The 16085-nt window shown below is 50.4% G+C and overlaps 1 protein-coding gene across 4 annotated transcripts in view; it reads left to right on the plus strand.

Annotated features, from left to right (window-relative positions):
• Nucleotides 1–9674: 9674 nt before the first annotated feature.
• PCNT (pericentrin) overlaps nt 9675–16085 on the plus strand; it is a 96783-nt gene continuing 90372 nt past the window's right edge. For all 4 annotated transcript variants that reach the window (XM_036849814.1, XM_036849815.1, XM_036849816.1 and 1 more), the window contains exons 1-5: nt 9675–9787; nt 11131–11188; nt 12103–12277; nt 12710–12846; nt 14788–14899. In XM_036849814.1, the coding sequence (XP_036705709.1) occupies nt 11162–11188; nt 12103–12277; nt 12710–12846; nt 14788–14899 (451 nt within the window). In that variant the 5' untranslated portion in view covers nt 9675–9787; nt 11131–11161. The remainder of the gene's footprint in view (nt 9788–11130; nt 11189–12102; nt 12278–12709; nt 12847–14787; nt 14900–16085) is intronic.

A 16085-nucleotide genomic window follows, 5' to 3' on the forward strand; every position in this document is an offset into this window, starting at 1 on the left:
CTTGCGCGTCTCCCTGTCCTTGCCCGGATTCCTGAAGGGCTTGGAGGCCGGGATTCCCTGCAGTTGGGCGACACGGGCGCTCCCCCTAGGGCTCAGCTCAGCTTCCATCCGATTAAAACGACGTGCAGAGATTCGTTTTACACGGAATTCTGCAGTTCTTTTTGCTACAGAAGTTCGGAGTGGTGTTCCCGAGCACGGGACTTGTTCACCCTGTGGAATGCCTCCCACCGAACCACGCCCTGGTGTCGGGGCTCCTGAGACGCCTGTGCCGCCTCCTCGCTGCTTGGGGCCCAGGTGGACGGTCCTGGGCAGGTGAGGGCGGAGGGCCTCTGTCGGGGCCGCCCCTCGCGCCGGGCCTGGGAGCTCCAGACGCCCGGACGGAGCCTCCCGGGAGGTGTCACGTCCCTGCGCTGCGGATGCCCCCTGGAGCTCTGTGCGGTCCCGGAGTGGCCTTTGTCATCCACGTAGGCACCGTCCGGTACTCACTGTTCTGGGCGTGTTGTGGCGATTGAGCCGTTTGCCAACCAGACGCGGGCCCTAGAGACAGTGGAGAAAGCCTGGGCGCGTGTGCTGTGCCGCCCTGGCCCACCCCGTTCCGGCTGTCGGGGGGAGCCGCTGTGCAGTGCCCGCGACTATTAGGCAGAGCCCTCTGAGGTTGCTGTTTGAGGTCAGACGCGGTCAGACATTGGGAATTTCACGTGGATCAGCCCTCAGGGGTGTTCAGTTCCGTGCTAGTTCCTTCCCTCGAGGAAACCACAGGGCCACTGCATTAAAGAGACCACTCAGAACACACGGTGAGTGGTGTGAGGTGGTGACAGGCAGAGGACAGAGCGGCCTCCTCAGGCTTCCTGTGCAGGTCAGACTTCTGACTGGGGTTTGAAGAGTGAGGCTGTTGTGTGTTTTTTCCCCTTTGCATGTGCCTGGCACATAGGAAGGAGATGGAAGCGAGCCGGAGTTTAGTACCCACCGTTTTCCCTGAGCTCACCATGGTCTGTAAATGTGCCGAAATGTTGCTTGAAGGAGCATTAATGGTGATGAGAAGATTTCACCTGGGGAGAAGAAACAGATGCTTCTTGTTGGGTGACCACAGGCGGGAGACTGGGTCTGTGATGCAGGAAGGGAACTCACAGACGGTTAGAGTTGATGGAGTTGGGCACAAAATCAACGAATCTGGGGCTGGTTTTGAAGGCAGTGTCTGTTCTTGAGAGACGGTTTCTCTCACTTAAATTGCCTCTTGTGATTTTCCTATGTCCATGAAATTGTGCACTTCTGTTATCATTTATACAAACATTTGTTAGATGCATTTGCTTTTATGACCAGAGTTGTCATTTGAAGGACCTTGTCCTCCTGTGAAAAGCTGACGTTAGCTATCATACCTTTTGAATAAGGTGTTAGTGGGAGATGGTGTGTGAACAGTCTAAACCCTCAGATTTGTGGGACTGAACAGAGCCAGGTGTGCCTTCTGATAGGAACATTCTGCGGAGGTCCCTGGTGCTTTGGTGAGCTGCGTCATGAAAAATAGAACATCTGATTCCATAAAGGAGGATGTTAGATTGACCTAGCTTAATTAATTTTTTGCTATTTCTGTACCTTGTCTCAGAATCTATGGCAAGGAAGTTTTGGCTAGGCTATGTATTTCCCTGATTGGGGGAAAATGGGGCAAAAAGGGAGAATTTAGCTTTTCTATATAGTTTTAAACCTTAAACATGCCTTGATAAAGCTGTCAGTTTTTAAAATAGATGTACTTTTTAATTTTTGAATTTCTCTGTAAACTGTCAGGGGCTGGAAAAGCTATTCTGCCAGTCAGCCTTATTGCCCTCCTTTGTCTGTAGGCATCATTAACAGTCCTTAATGTTAGATTCTTCGGGTGTCATTCTGAACCTTTAACTCCCAGTATCGTAGGTGTTAATGGAGGTGGTGTTTCTGGGTCGGGGCCTGGTTGATGTGAGTCTGGCCAGGTGTGGCCGCGTGGACTGAGCCAGCCCCAGAGCCTCATGTTCCCCACAAGCTTGCTGTCTTTGTGGTTCTGTTACTTTTTCCTCACTTACCTTTGCCTCTACTACCTCTCTACGTTTTTGCGCAGCTTGCTCACTTCCGACAGAGAAAAACAAAAGGTGACTGTGCGCATTCGAAGAAAACGCCGGCGAAGAGGAAGGGCGCGGCTGTCGATGCGCCTGACCAGGAGGAGAGTCCGATAGCTGCGGCCTCGGCCGGCGGACTCCTGGGAGGCCGGGACGTTGGCCAGAACACGTCGTGCAGCGACACCCCTGATGGCGCAGGAGTCCCTCAGGTAGATTTGCTCGGCTCTGTGTTTTCACGTTTTGCTTATCTTCTGGTTATTGCTAGCGTAATTTACTAAAAGTGGTCTTCGGTCTGTTTTTGCCTATCAAAAGTGGGGAAAGGGGGTTTTATTTTATCTTACAAAAGGGGCATATATTTTTGTGGTTTTACTTCTAATTAAAGTTTTTTCTTCATCCCATGATTTTGAGAAATTTGGGGTGAGCTGTTTGAAGGCAGGGGTCAGTATTGGTGCTCGGTGTGGTAACGGGAGTTTGAAAAGTGTGGGTTCCTCGGGTGTGGCTGTGCCTCAGCCCCCCTGACGGGTATCTCTGGACACTTAAGCCATAATATCCCTTCACCTACTGTCAAATCCACCTACTTGTGGGTCTTTGTCCTTTCCCTTCTTTCTGAATGTGGGGTGAGGAGGGCAGGGCTGAAGGTGTCACAGAAATGGTGTCTTGTCTGCTGTTTGAGGCCCTGTGAGCTGCAGGGGCGGGTGTGGACCTGGGTGTTGAGGGTGCATGGCCTCCCTGGGCCTCCTGGTTGCCTGCACGTGGGTCTCCTTGGGGCCTCCTCTCCTTGGGGCTTCCTCTCGTGTGTGTACTTAAACTGGGAGTACCCCTAACCTGTGTGCAGCAGGGCAGGGGCAGGTGTTTGCTAGAATGAGCTGAAAACTGGTGGTTGAGAGCAGAATTTGACTCAAAGTCATGCTGTGTCTGGACTGCCTTATTGGAAAAAAAGGAATGATTGCTAGCATATAAAGTTTATGATATTCTACCTACAAACGTATTATAGAATGTTCCTTCTTCTGACGAATTGGAAGACCTCGCCATGGCGCTCCGACTTTGCCCGGGGAGCAGCTGCCCAGAAAGAACTCTGGTGCCTGAGTCTTTGGACCAGCCTGTGCCCAGCTCACTCTGCCTCCACTCCCCGTGGTCTGAGGGACCTGAGGCTGGATATCAGTTTCGGTTCATGTTCGTCCTCTTGTTGCTTCTCTGGGGTCGGGCTGCGGGTTCTCAGCAAGCTTGTCTCGTCACAGCTGAGTCCACGAAAGCCACGTTGAGAGTGCTGAGCCTTTACTCTCAGTGGCTTTTCTCTGTATGTTTCCTGCTTAGGCTCTTTGAGGAGAAAGGCTCGTAGTGTAAATTAACATTTATTAATTTCATATTTTTATTTTCAAATCAGACAAGTCTTTTTTAAGTTAAAGGTTTTGTGGTTTTTAGCTTTTTGTTTTAAGGTGTCAGACCCACAAAAAAATTGCAAAAAATAACACAGAGTTCCTGGAGATCCTCACCTAGCTTCCTGAAATATTGACACCTATGTAATCATAGTATAAATCGAAGTCAGTTTTAGTTAACATTGAAACAATACTGTGAGCTAGTTGATAGAGCTTATTCTAATTTTTCCGATTTTTCTGGTCCAGGATTCTGTATTGCATTTCAGTGCCTTGTCACCTTAGTCTCCTCCAATCTGGACAGTTTCTCAGTCTTCCTTTGTGTTTTATCAGTTTGATACTTGTGGAGTACTAGCTACTTATGTTGTAGGATCCCTGTCAGTTTGGGTTTGTTTGATGTTTCCTTCCGATTGAAGTCAGGTTGTGCATTTTGGCAGGAACACGGTGGAAGTGATGACGTTGTCTGCTGAGTGCATCCTGAGAAGAGGCACAGGTGGTGTGGTGTTAGCTATGTCTCACTACTGGGGGGCCTGCCAGATTTCTGCTGATAGAGAAGATTTTGTTTTCCCCTTTGTAGTTAATAAGTATATTCTGTGGAGGTACTTAGAGACCCTGTAAATACTCCATTTCTCGTTATACTTTCCATTAGTTTCAGCTTCCATTGAAGATTCTTGCCTGCAGTAATTACTGTGATGGTGTTGGCCAAATGATGACTTTGTTTCCATCATTCCATCTACATATATTAATTGGCATTTTACTCTAAGGAAGAACTGTTGCTTCTCCGCAATTTATTTATTTATTTATTCAATTATTTATATCAGTATGGACTCCTAGATACTTATTTTATTATGGGTTTTAATCCATCATATCAATGTTTATTTTGTTGCTGAAATACGTACATTTGGCCACTGGGATGCCTTTGAATTGGCATCTGTGACCTTTCAACATGCCCTCATCACTTTCTGGCACCTTAATTCCTGGCACCAAGATTTTCTAGGCTTATTTTGTCCTTTCCTGCTGCAGCCCCAAACCAGCCATTTCTTCAAGGAGCCCGGGTTCCTTTCGGTGGAGAATGGTTTTCGAATCCAAGATCTGGGTGCTAGGTGTGCTTATTGCGTGCGGGGTATGGTTGCTTCTAGGCTGTTTCAATAGACAGAGCCAGAAAATATAAATGTACGTATATACACGCACATCTGTATCTACTTGTCTATTTGTATGTATAATAAAAACCATGAATTCACACTAATATCTTCAATTCCAGTCCAACAGCATAGAATTTATTCTAGCTTTTCCCCTCTCCTTATTTTTAGCTCCTTTTTCCCATAGTGAGAAAATGGGGAAAAGGCTTATCTACAGTATCTTTACTTATTTGCTCAATCTTAAAATACACACAGATTAATTTCAGAATTGCAACTTCTCATGCCAGTAAAACACAAATTTACCAACTACAGAATATTTGTTTATACAGCTATCCTTCACTTTTCGAAAGCTCGCTTTACACCACTTCACTTTTACAAAAGACCTACATTAGTTCCTGTTTTTGCTAACAGAAAGAAATCCAAAGAGGATTTTCAGTTTTATGAAGAAATGTAATTGCTTCTTTACCTTTGTGCCATTTTGGTTTATGAAAGCTTTCAGAGGAATGCTCTATTTTTGGTAGTGGGGGACACCTGTAGTTGTTTTTGTCTTTATTTTTCCAAAGTTTATTGTTTAGTGTTCCCAGGTTATTTGTTAGATATATGTACTGCGAATATTTTTCCTAGTCTTGCTTACCTAGTTGTTTTCTTAATGGTGTCCTGTGATAAACAAATGTTCTTAACTTTGATGCTGAATTTATCATTGTTTTCTATGGTTAGTGATTTCTGTGTCCTGTCCAAAAGATCTCCCCTAGTCCTGAGGTTGTGAAGATAATCTCCTGTGTCTTCTTGAGGCTAGATGGCCTGGTTTCTATGTTTAAGTCTGTGATCCATCTCAAGTTACTTTCTGTGTATGGAGCACCTTGATTTTTAGAAGAATGGTTTAGTTTTGCTGGTTTTGAGTGTTTTATAAATAGAATAATCCAGTATGCATGTCCCTAGTCTGGGTCTTCTTCTTATCCAGCATCCTTTAGGAGTGAAAGGCTATAGTTCTTTCATTTTTGTTGTTGTATCCTATTTTGCTGTATGGGTGTACCTTGGTTTTTCTGTTCCGCTGTTGATTGGCATTTGCTGTGAACATTCTCATGCAAGTCTCTTGGTGTCTGTGTGAGCACGTTTCTATGGGGCCGTAATTAGGTATTTAATATCTGAGTCAGTATTTAGGTATATGTTCAACTTGTGTATGTTGAGCTGTGTTTTAAAAGAGTTGTTCAGTTTATATTTTCAGTGGTGGCATATGAGTGTTTTCCTTGTTCCATAACATCTGTGATTGGTGTTGACATTTGTTTTCTATTTTAACACTTTTGGTGGGTGTGGAGTGGAGTGTATTTTAGCGGAGTGCAAGCTTAGTCAAACATTCCAAAAAAATCAGTGTGATTCACTTAAGAGACTAAAAGAGAAAAGTCATATGGTCCTCTCAGTTGATTTACAAAAAGTGTGTTTTGCGAGAGAATGACCTGTAATTTTCCTCTCTTGTCAGGTTTTTGTGTTGAGGTTATGTTGGCCTCGCGTGACGAGCTGAGAGGGTCCTTTGCTCTGTGGGTGAGCTGGTGTAAGATGGTGGAGCTGTTGGGGACTGAAGCTTTCTTTGTGGAAAGACCTTTAATTGCAGAGTCAACTTACTGAACAGTTACCAGACTATTCAGTTGTGCTTTTTCTCAGAATCTGTCCTTCTAATCTTCCAGTTTTGGGTATTAAGTTATTCGTAGGAATATTCTTCTGTGGCGTCAGTGTTGACGACCCTTTTTATTTTTGTTTGTCCTTAGGTATGTTTTTTTTTTGTTTGTTTGTTTGTTTTGGCCACACCCTGCGGCATGCGGAGTCTAGTTCCCTGACCAGGGATGGAACCAGCACCGCCTGCAGTGGAAGCGTGGCGTCCTAACCACTGGACCGCCAGGGGAGTCCCTGTCCTGAGATATGTTGCTCACTTGCTGATTCCTGACGGCGAGGAGACTGAGGTGCCGTCCTGGGGAGACGGGAGGTCTGCGATGTCGCTGTGACTCCCGCTTCCCAGCATCGTGGCCCGAGTGCTGCTCTCTGCATTCTTCTCTTGATTCGCCTGATGGTTGTGAAAAGTCCTCGCTGTCAGCATTGCTCTCTGTGTCATTTTGGGAGGAAAATGAAAAATTCTTAACGAATTGTCTTTTTTTAATTTCATTTTTAATTTTTAAACTTTTTGGCCACGCCGTGCGGCATGTGGGATCTTAGTTCCCTGACCAGGGATGGAACCCGTGCCCCCTGCAGTGGAAGCGCGGAGTCCTAACCACTGGACCATCAGGGAAGTCCCTGAATTGTCACGTTGAAAGCAGGCTACTGAGATGGTCTCTCCAGTCACTTAGAAAACTGGAGGGTGGATGAGTTTACTGTCCCTCGTCCTTCTAGGTGGTTCCCTCATTCTTCTGTTTCCTCATTATTTAAGGTGGTGTTGGCATGGTTGGGAATAATTGAGTGTGACAAAACAATCCTTAGGATGATGAAATAGCATCGTGACATGGGAGAAGCAAGGTTGCTCGGGTCCATTTTGTGTCTTAGATAAATGCAGGGGTCTGGTAGTAACTGCAAGGTAAAATGTTTTACTCTAGTAAAAAAAAAAGTAAATTTTCTCATTGTTCTTTGGAAGACCTGTAAGAAGGAATAAAATTATGCTGGTCCTGTCAAGCAGTTACAACTGCCCAGAAAAGAAACTTGATAAGTGCAGTTGGGTCCAGCAGACGCTAACGCTCACCCTGACAGCGGCAGAGTGATGTGTGGTCGGGGCTGGAGGTGCAGGTGGACATGGGGGTGGAAGCCGCCCGCGAGCCGCCAAGTCGTGCGCACCGAGCCTTGCTGCAGATAAAAGCCCCAGTTCTTGTAAACTTATGGGTCAAAACTGTTGGGGGAAAATTCATTGGAAAACTTTAAACTCAATTTTGAGGTGATTTGCAAAAAGAAACTAAAAATACTGTTCTGCAAATTATTAAGGAAAAGATTTATCTAAAAAAGGAAAATCTTGAAGATGGAATATTTGAATTTATATAAAATTAAGAACTTAGAAAATACGTGTTGAGCAACTAAAGTTTAGTGATTTGTGTTAAGCACCCGGTGAAATAACTTAAAGAAGCAGAATTCGTTAAAAATCGGGCAGCAACATCATTAGGGAAGCAAGTTACATAAAAAATGTTTAGAGCTTGAGATTTGTGTAGAAGGAGAGTGCAGATGGAACTGGCGGGCCTGGAGGCGGGCGGGGCCGGGGGGCCGGGCTACCCCGCGAGCCGCTGTGAATGCTCCTGGCCCTTCCCCTCCAGCTGCAGGAGCCCGGTGGAGCGGGGACGCCGCAGAAGCTGGATGGCGACGGTCCGGAGCAGCCTGGGGTAATGACGAAGGTACGCCTCGCCTGGGTTCTCGGTTAAGTTTGATCTTGGTGGTGGGCGTGGAAGGGAGAGTCGCGCTTCCTTCACTGAGGGTCCTGTGGGGTCAGCGTGCCTCCTGGGCCTGGCCCTCGATACCCACGCCCACGTGGGTAGCCCCGCATGCGAGACGCATTGGGGACGGGCTTGCCGGCTGGGCGCTGGTCTTACCGTCCCAGTTCCTACCACAGTGCTTGGTGTGACTTCCATGAGTGCTGAATTGATTACTTTTCTTTAATCCATTCAGTTTTTGTTAGCATTTGGGAGAAAATGTATTAGATGTTGACCAATTTCAAAGTGTTATATTGAAAGTCCTGTATTTTATCTTATTTTTTTTATTAAAGTATAGTTGATTTACAACATTGTATTAGTTTCAGGTGTACAGCATAGTGATTCAGTAGTTCTGTAGATTATACTCCCTTAGAAGTTAACACGAAATAATGGCTATAATTGAGAGTCTGTATTTTAGACCTTCGATTCTAGCTGGACTCAGTGCACACTGCTTTTGGCAGTGAGCAAGTTTGGTGTTTAGTCTGCATTATTGCAGGAGAAATCTAGCTCAGAGGAGGGCCTGGCAGGGCCTGGAGAAATGGTCTCTAGCGGGGTCCATAAAACCCAGCCTTAAATACACATCTCATACTTGTTTTAAACTGTGACTTGTAGCATCTTTGTGGAAAAGTACACAAAACTTAGATAGAGCCTAACAGATGAGTACACCGCGAGTACAGCACGTGGTCTCTACAGGCCGGGGCAGGGCGGTGCTGGACCCTGCTCCCTGCTGCCCGCCCTGAAGGGAGCACCCTCCTGGCTTCTGTGCTGATTCTGACGTAGAGTTTGTGTGAATGGATCAGACACGGTTCTGGTCTTCTCTCTCCTTCACCTTGAGCGTCTTTGCATCCTTCTATTTGAGATGTGTGTCTGGTGAGCAGCATACGGTTGATTTTTAACTGACTCTCACAGTTACTGGGCAGTGAATTCCCTTATATCTAATGGAATCACTGATGTGCTTGTACTTACATTAGACGTTTAATTTGGGCTTTCTGTTTGCCCTGCCTGTTTTGTTTCTTTCTTTTCTCCTTTTTTGCCTTCTTGGATTATTTTTTATCAGGGGATTAAAAAAAATTCTCCCTTTGTTCATTTTGAAGTAATAATATACAGTTTCTATTCTTTTAATGGTGAGGCTATTAAATACAACATATATACTTAATTTATCTAAGTCTAAATTTAATCAAAACCTTCACCTTCCTCTTGCATAATTACTGAAACTCCATTTATACTTCCCTCAACCTCCGTTTTTGTCACAGTCTTTTTCTTAATTGTAAAGCACTCATGAATTTTACCATCTTAACTACTTTAGGTGCACAGTTCATTGGTGTTCGTACATTCACACTGTTGTGCAACCGTCAGCACCATCCGTCTCCAGAACTCTTTTCATCTTGCCAACCTGAAACCCTGTCCGCTAAGCGACATCCCCCAGCCCCTGGCAGCCGCCATTCTACCTTCTGTCTCTGTGACTTGGCGATCCTACACGCCTCACGGCAGTGGGGCAGTGGAATCGTGTAGTTGTCTTTTGGGCCTGGCTTATTTCACTGCACTTGGTGTCCTCCAGGAGCTGGAGCTGGAAGTGCTGCGCCTGAGCCTGAGCGACATGCACGCGGCGCGGCTGGAGCTGACGCAGGCGCACCTGCAGCGCGAGAAGGACGCGGCGCTGGCCGAGCTGCGTGCCGAGCTCACCGGGCGGCACGCGCAGGAGCGGGCCCTGCTGCAGAGCCGCGCGCGCCGGGAGCTGGAGCTGGTCCGGGAGGAGGCAGGTACGCTCGGCGGCCGGCCCGCGGGTGTCGTTGGAGGCGCCTGGCTTCTGTGCTGTGCTTGGGCCTCTGTGTGCGACCAGGCCTCGTGGAGCCCGCCCCCGCCCCCGTCCCCCCTGCGCCCTGTGCCCTGTGCCAGGTGGCGGCTCAGGTGCCTCTCAGTCTGGCGATGTGCTGGCCTCAAGGTGAACTTGTATGATTTCATTTTAATGTTTCTTGGTACATTTTTTGTTAGTACTTTTTGTAAAAATCATACATAGTAGTTTTATTGAGCTGTAATTCATGTACCATGTGGTTCACCCACTTAAAGTGTTTAAAGGCAGCACTTCGGTGGCTTTTCGTGTTTTCACGCTTAGAAAGTCCTTCCCCCGGAGGAGAGACCCTGGCCCGTTTCCCTGGGATCTGCCCCGGTTGCAGAGTCTGCCTCTCCTGGGGACCCACCCACCTGGAGGAGCAGCCTTGTCGGTCCTTTGATGCCTTGCCTGTTTCTTCACCTACTTTCAGGCAAACGCAAGGAGATAGTTCCACGTCCTCCCCTGCTTCTGTTAAATTTTAAAAATATGAAATATGCCTTCCTTAGTTAGGCCTGTTCGATGCTGCTTCCTCCATGTGCACCCCTGGGAACGGTCCCCCCGAGAGGCCCACCCTGCCGTCCGGTCCCTGAAGCTCTGCTGCAGCTGGGGCCCCTGTGGACTTGGCGGGACCTGCCCTCAGATGGTGGCTTCTGGGCCTTTGCGTGATTCTGGAGTTGCTCGGGCCGCCTTCCCCGAGCCCAGGGGTTGCTGGTTGTCGCTGGTGCTACTTCTCCCCAGCTCCACGCTGGCCGCGCCCATGGTCCAGCGTCCCTCTGCCTAGCACCTCCTTTCGTGTGCTTCTCCTCTCAGGCGGGGAGCTGTTGGGACCTAGCACGTCTTTACCTCTCTCCGTTTACTTGTGGTTTAACACCCAGCCTGGAAGCTGGCTCAGCGGGATCCTGGACTGCGGGGCCCTGGGTGCGCGGTGGCCCGGCGTGGAGTGCACGGGCCGAGGTCCCCGTAAGCAGAAGGATGACGCAGGCTCAGCGCTCAGTGATCTGTGCAGCCCCGCAGTTGGCCTCGCCCGGTCCTCCTGGACTGTCGCTCTGGCTGGACGTCTCCCGTCCTTTGTCAGGCACGAGTGTGATTTGCTGATTAACCCAGACATCATCACCTGCTTGTTTCTCACAGACGCGTCCTGTCCTGTTAATGTCAGCAAGTGTTTGGTGGAGCGGCCAGAGGTGCCGGGAGCCTTCTCATCTCCTGGGGATTCAGATTGGGGAAAAGTCTGAGCCGCGGTGATCTGAACGACTTTTTATGTTTCTCTTCCAGCTGAGCTGAAGGAGAAAGCTACAAATCAGAAATGGAGAAAAATGCCCAGATGATAGAGGGGTACAGAGGATAAGAAAATTCATTCCGTGTACACGGCATTTCCTCATCCCACCCGGGACCCCTCCCCTTGATTCTAACAAAATGCAGTCAGAGCTGGAGTCGTGGGGGTGAAGCATGACGCGCTGCTTTCTCTGCCCAATGTGAATTCATCACAGCAGCTAGTTGTGGGCTTTTGTGTTACCTGGTGTGATGGGAGTCTCTTTCCTCCCATCTGGTTTCTGAGCAGCCCTGTGGCACGGCCCTGGCTGTGCTTGGGACACAGACCTCGGTCCTCACGGACGGGAGGCGTGGATGCCACGGAGGTGGTGATCAAGTGACGTGTATGGGCCTCGGGGAACCACGGGCGGTGGGGGGGTGGGACGAGCGTGACTCTTGCGACCCATCCCTTTCTCAGGGCTACGCTTGTAGAAGGGCCGTTGGCGCTGGTGACGGCCGAGGAAGTGGGTAGCGTTAGGGGATGTGTGACGTCAGGCCGAGGGGACCTGTGTGCCCTGGCCACTCTGGACAGGCGGTGGGTGGAGGACGGCCTCGTGCCCCAGCCCCCGCCCTCTGAGCTGGACAGAGGGGCCTCGTTTCTTAGGGCGCCTGGGACAGAGCCTGACCCCATCCGAGCTCGACGGTGCCGCTGTAGTGCCCGGGTCTCGCGTGGGGGACGGATGCCTGTCTTGCTGGCCGAGTTCCTGCGCTTTTGCTCAGCGACCAGTTCTGTTTCTGGCAGGTGGTCCTGGTTCTCGTGTCCTGGGCTGTTTGCCTGCAGGTGCTGCTGTTCCTGTCTGACTGGACGTCCCGAGCTGTGTCCTGTACTCACAGTCTGGTCTGGGCGGGGGTGACGGTTTTTGAATGCACAGTTGAAATTTTTTACCGCAGTAATAAACTGTTGGCCATCATCTACTTTTTCCTCATTTAAATTAGACCCTGAAGCAAGACTGGGAATCCGAGAGAGACTTGTGCTTAGAAAACCTACGCCGAGAATTATCAGAAAGGCATCGGTCAGAACTGGAGAATTTACAAAACCAGTTTAAGAAAGAATTGGCAGAACAGAAGGCTGAGTTGGAGAAGGTTTTTCAAGACAAAAATCAGGCTGAATGTGAGTCTCTAATTAAAATGGGCAAGTTTGGAAGGGGACTAAGTTTTCCTGTGTCATCCTAGAAAAAATGCCGTGTGACTGGCTGGCAGGAGAGTTAGCCTTGGGGTCCCTCCTCGTTGGTCACAGGCATCTCAGGTTCCCTAAACCTTCCGAAGCCTTCATTTCAGAGACATCTTTTGCATGTTCTTCTACTAAATTGCTATCGAAAAAGTAGTTCATGATTGTTCCCTTTCTGTTACCCGGCGGGGCCCGCCGGTCAGTAGATGCTGTCTGCTGGCCTGCGCCTTCCCCTCCCTTCCTCCCCGAAGAGAGCAGAGTCCCGAGAATGGGGGCTGGAAGGGCCTGGGGGACCCGCCGTGCCTGCAGCTGCCCCTGCTGAGGAGGAGGACGCTGTGCCGTCACAAACTGAGTGAGGCCCGTGCCCGTCTCCAGTTTCTCTTCAGACTCAGGAGGCTCAGCGCGAGGTGGCCCTGGGCAGGTTACGCGCGGACCTGCACTTGGAACACTGCCAGTACGTGGAGGACCTGGAGCTGAAATTCAAAGAAAAGGAAAAGGAAAACCAGCTTGAGGTAGGCATTGTACGAGGGGAGTTGGAGGAGATCTTGGATTGGGGTCATTTCACGCTCTATTATTGCCTGAAACTTAAGCCCTAATATGTGTATGTTTGTGTTCATTTTTAAATCGAGGTATAGTTGATTTATAATATTACGTAAGTTTTAGATGTACACATAGTGATTCACAATTTTAAAGATTGTACTTCATTATAAAATATTGGTTAATATTCCCTGTGCCGTACAGTGTATTCTTGTAGCTTATTTTATTACACAGTAGTTTGTACCTCTTAATTTCCTAACCCCTAACTTGCCTCTCTCCTCTCTCTCTCCCCATCCCTCTCCCCAGTGGTAACCACTAGTTCTTATAACTGTGAGTCTTTTCTGTTTTGTATATACATTCATTGTTCTGTTCTGAAGAACAGAACATATGAGTGATATCGTACAGTATTTGTCTTTCTCTGACTTATTTCACTTAGCGTGATAATCTCCAGGTCTATCCGTGTTGCTGCAGATGGCAGCAGTCCTTTTTTATGGCTGAGTCATATTCCATTGTATATATACACCACATCTTCTTTATCCATTCATCTGTCAGTGGATGCTTAGGTGGCCTCCTATCTTGGCAATTGAAAATAGTGCTGCTCTGAGCATTGGGTGCATGTATCTTTGCGAATTAGTGTTTTCATTTTTTCAGATATATACCCAGGAGTGGGGTTGCTGGGACATACGGTAGTTGTATTTTTAGTTTTTGAGGGACCTCCATACTTTAAGCCCTCCTTTAAAGAGACTCTCAGTATTTGGTGGAGCTGGTAGGTAGCCATGTCAGGATATAGAGTCTGTGACTTTGACTTAATGATGGTGTTCAGTCCTACACCTGGAGAATTCGTGCCCTTGACAAGTGCCCCTGGGATGTCTGCAGGCTCCAGCCATTAGGGGTGCAAGGGCAACAACGCTCTGACCTTGACTCAATAAACAAGAAGTTAGCAAGAACACATTTCTGCGGCTCACGTATTCAGAACTCTTTTCCATTGGAGCTTTACATACCGAAATATGGGCGATGTGGCCAGATCTCACTCAGGGGCCTGAAGGGCCTTTATCACCAAGACCAAGAGCCAAGCAACGCCGCGAGCATTGGTTCAAGGAGTTAGAAAGGAAATAGCTGGAAGACGGAGTTAGCCGAGGCCCGCGTGTGGGTTTGCGGGGAGGAGAGTCGTGGAGCCCAGGAGGAGCCGCGTCTGGCCCTGTGGCTCTCGCACCTGCTCCTCCCCCCTCTCCTCCAGGCAGAGGCCAGCTCGGCCGGGCAGGACCAGGGCCAGGCGGGGCCCTGCGGGCTGTCCCTCGTCCAGGGAGAGAGGCGGCCGGGGGTCACCTTCTGCCCTGTGCCCTGGGTGAGGAAAGGCCTGTTCCACGAGGCAGCGGAGCAGCCGCAGGCCAGCACCACCCACACTCCCCCGGGAGCGCTCGGCCCCGTGCTCGTGACTCGGGGTGCTGGGCGGCCACCCTGACCCAGGCCCCGGGAGGGCAGGTGGAGCCACTCTCAGCTCCGGTGGTGCAGGGCCGGCTGGCACACGGCACACGCTTGGTGTGCAAGCTCTGTTCATCCCTGAAAGAGTCGCTTCCCAGGAAGGTTGACCAGGGAATGCGGAGAAAACCACACAGGCCACACGAGGGTGAGGGAGCCCGTGGTCACAGATGGAGGGGGCCCGTCCACCCTCCCTGACAAAGTAGGGGGACAGGTCTCTGCTGGGAACGAGGCCGAGGCCTGGGAGGCGTCCACATGAGAGGCCGCGGTGGCCGTGGATTCCTCTGGTCTGTGCTCGGTGCCGCCTGGAGGTGGGTGGGCTTGAGCCGAGACTGCGCGTGTTCACCTGGTGCCCGTCGGGTGCTGCACGGGTATCACCGGCACTGCCTGGGGCCCGGGTCTTGGTTGGGCTCCCACACCATCGCCTTCTCTTCCAGCTGGAGGACCTGCGTGCCTCGTACACGGAGCTGCAGGCCCAGTCACAGGAGGAGATCCGGCGCCTGGGGGCCCAGCTGGAGTCTGCAAGGTCCAGCAGGCGGGAGCTGAGTGGTGAGGGGCCGCATGTTCACGACTCAGGCTCCCAGAAGCTGGAGCTGTGTTTTCACTGCTGAAACCCCAAACTAGGATGTAACAGTTCTGCAGGCCCAAAAAGGTGGTTTAGTAAACTTCTGTGAATTTTGAGGTCTGCGGCTTCACGGTGCAGAGCTGCTGGTGGCAGCCTTGGCTTCCTCGTAGGCGCGTTGGCGAGCGATGACTCTCGCATCCTGTGTCCTCGTGTGGACACGCACCGTTCACGTGTGAGACCGGGCTCACGGTGGGGCTTGGTTGAGCGCCGTCGAAATGCGGTTCTCAGTGGGCCTTCAGGTCGTCGGTGTACACCGCCTCCTGGGTCCCGTAAGCTCACCTGCACCAGGTGTTGTCAGGCTCCTGGGGCCCTGAGCTCTGGTTTTGGAGGGTGGCGCCATGTTTACTGAGGGCAGCTCACCTGGGTCTCCCCCTCGCAAGACCCCAAGTCAGAGGGGTCTCTGCTTGCCGGTGGCACCTTCAGAGGGAGGAGGTCACGAGACACGGGGCAGAGAGACGTGGGCTTGTCTGCTGCTCTCCAGACAGGCCTGAAACTGTAGGGTCTGCCCTGTGCGTAAGTGTTACTAAGCAGCAAAGAACAGAGTTATGAGAAAGGGCCCACATTAACACCTGACGGCCTGTGTGGGTGGATAGGCCTCCCGTCCCCACCCCAGCCAGGCTCCGGGCAGCTGCAGGCGGAGCTGGCGGACTGACCTGTGGGTGGGCTTCAGGCGTGCTCTCACACACGGGTTTCAGCTTGTGCGCCTTCCACTGCAGCCTCCCCCGTGCGTTCAAGGACCCTCGTGGGGAGCGCTGATTTGGGATGGTGACCTGTTTCCATCCCTGTTACTTGAAAGCTCATAACGAGCTGTGGTGAACTAGCTGGCAGCACCTCTCGATGAGAGCCGTGATGGGGACAGTTCTCTTACGGTCTGCGCTACTCGGCTGTTGCCGCTAACAAAATACCACCAAGTCAGCAGCCTGCAACCACCCAGGGTCACCCACAGCCCAAGTCCAGACGTCGGGCTGGGCCTTGGCCTGGCCCCCTCGGTCGGCAGGGTCCCGTCCCTGTGCTTGCAGGACCGAGGTCCCGTTCCTTTGCTGGCTGTCGGCCCAGGGGCTGCCCACGTTCCTCGCCGCGCGGCCCTCTCGTCTAAAGGGCCCCCGCGGC

This window comes from Balaenoptera musculus, chromosome 4 (assembly GCF_009873245.2).
Source record: "Balaenoptera musculus isolate JJ_BM4_2016_0621 chromosome 4, mBalMus1.pri.v3, whole genome shotgun sequence".
Lineage (NCBI taxonomy): Eukaryota > Metazoa > Chordata > Mammalia > Artiodactyla > Balaenopteridae > Balaenoptera > Balaenoptera musculus.